Genomic DNA, 520 nt, shown 5'->3' with positions numbered 1-520 from the left:
GGCACTAGAGGAGAGAAAGAGGGCTTTCCAAGAGCGAGATATGGCAATGCTGCAGCGTGATGCTGCAATTGCCGAGCGAAATGCTGCCATACAGGAGAGAGATGAAGCAATTACTGCTATGCAATATCGAGAGAATTCAGTTAATGAATATGACACTCTCCCCGATACATCTGGGAACGAACTACCCAGTGGAGATAAGCACATCCCATACCAGCAAGTCCATGTGTCTGAAGCAGCTTTTACTCCTAGAGAAAGTTCAAGAGTTGATGTGCTCGCTGTTACAGAGGCTCCTGAAACAGCAAAATCAAGAAAAGGAAGGCAGCCAAAAGATGGAAAACCAACCAAGTCAGCTAAATCTGCAAGAATTGGTAAAAGATCATCTGAAGGTTTGAGTAAGCCAGTTAACTCTGTGTCATCCAATGGTTGGAACAAGGAGCGAGTTTTGGAGAGCAATGAGGAGGACCTAGATAAGCCCGTTTCATGGAAAGATAATCTAGGTTTGAACCAAATAAGCTTCGAT

The 520-nt window shown here is 44.4% G+C and overlaps 1 protein-coding gene across 1 annotated transcript; it reads left to right on the top strand.

Moving 5' to 3' along the window:
• Positions 1-6: 6 nt before the first annotated feature.
• LOC140966175 (uncharacterized) lies at positions 7-517 on the top strand (the record flags this gene model as incomplete). The annotated part of the gene is made up of 1 exon (XM_073426528.1): positions 7-517. A coding segment is annotated over exon 1 (477 nt), but the record flags the coding sequence as incomplete, so codon positions are not given.
• Positions 518-520: the final 3 nt, after the last annotated feature.

The sequence above is a fragment of the Primulina huaijiensis genome, unplaced genomic scaffold, assembly GCF_012295235.1.
Source record: "Primulina huaijiensis isolate GDHJ02 unplaced genomic scaffold, ASM1229523v2 scaffold200811, whole genome shotgun sequence".
Taxonomy (NCBI): domain Eukaryota; kingdom Viridiplantae; phylum Streptophyta; class Magnoliopsida; order Lamiales; family Gesneriaceae; genus Primulina; species Primulina huaijiensis.
The sequence above is the reverse complement of the archived record's forward strand: the minus strand, read 5'-3'. Positions and strand labels throughout refer to the sequence as shown.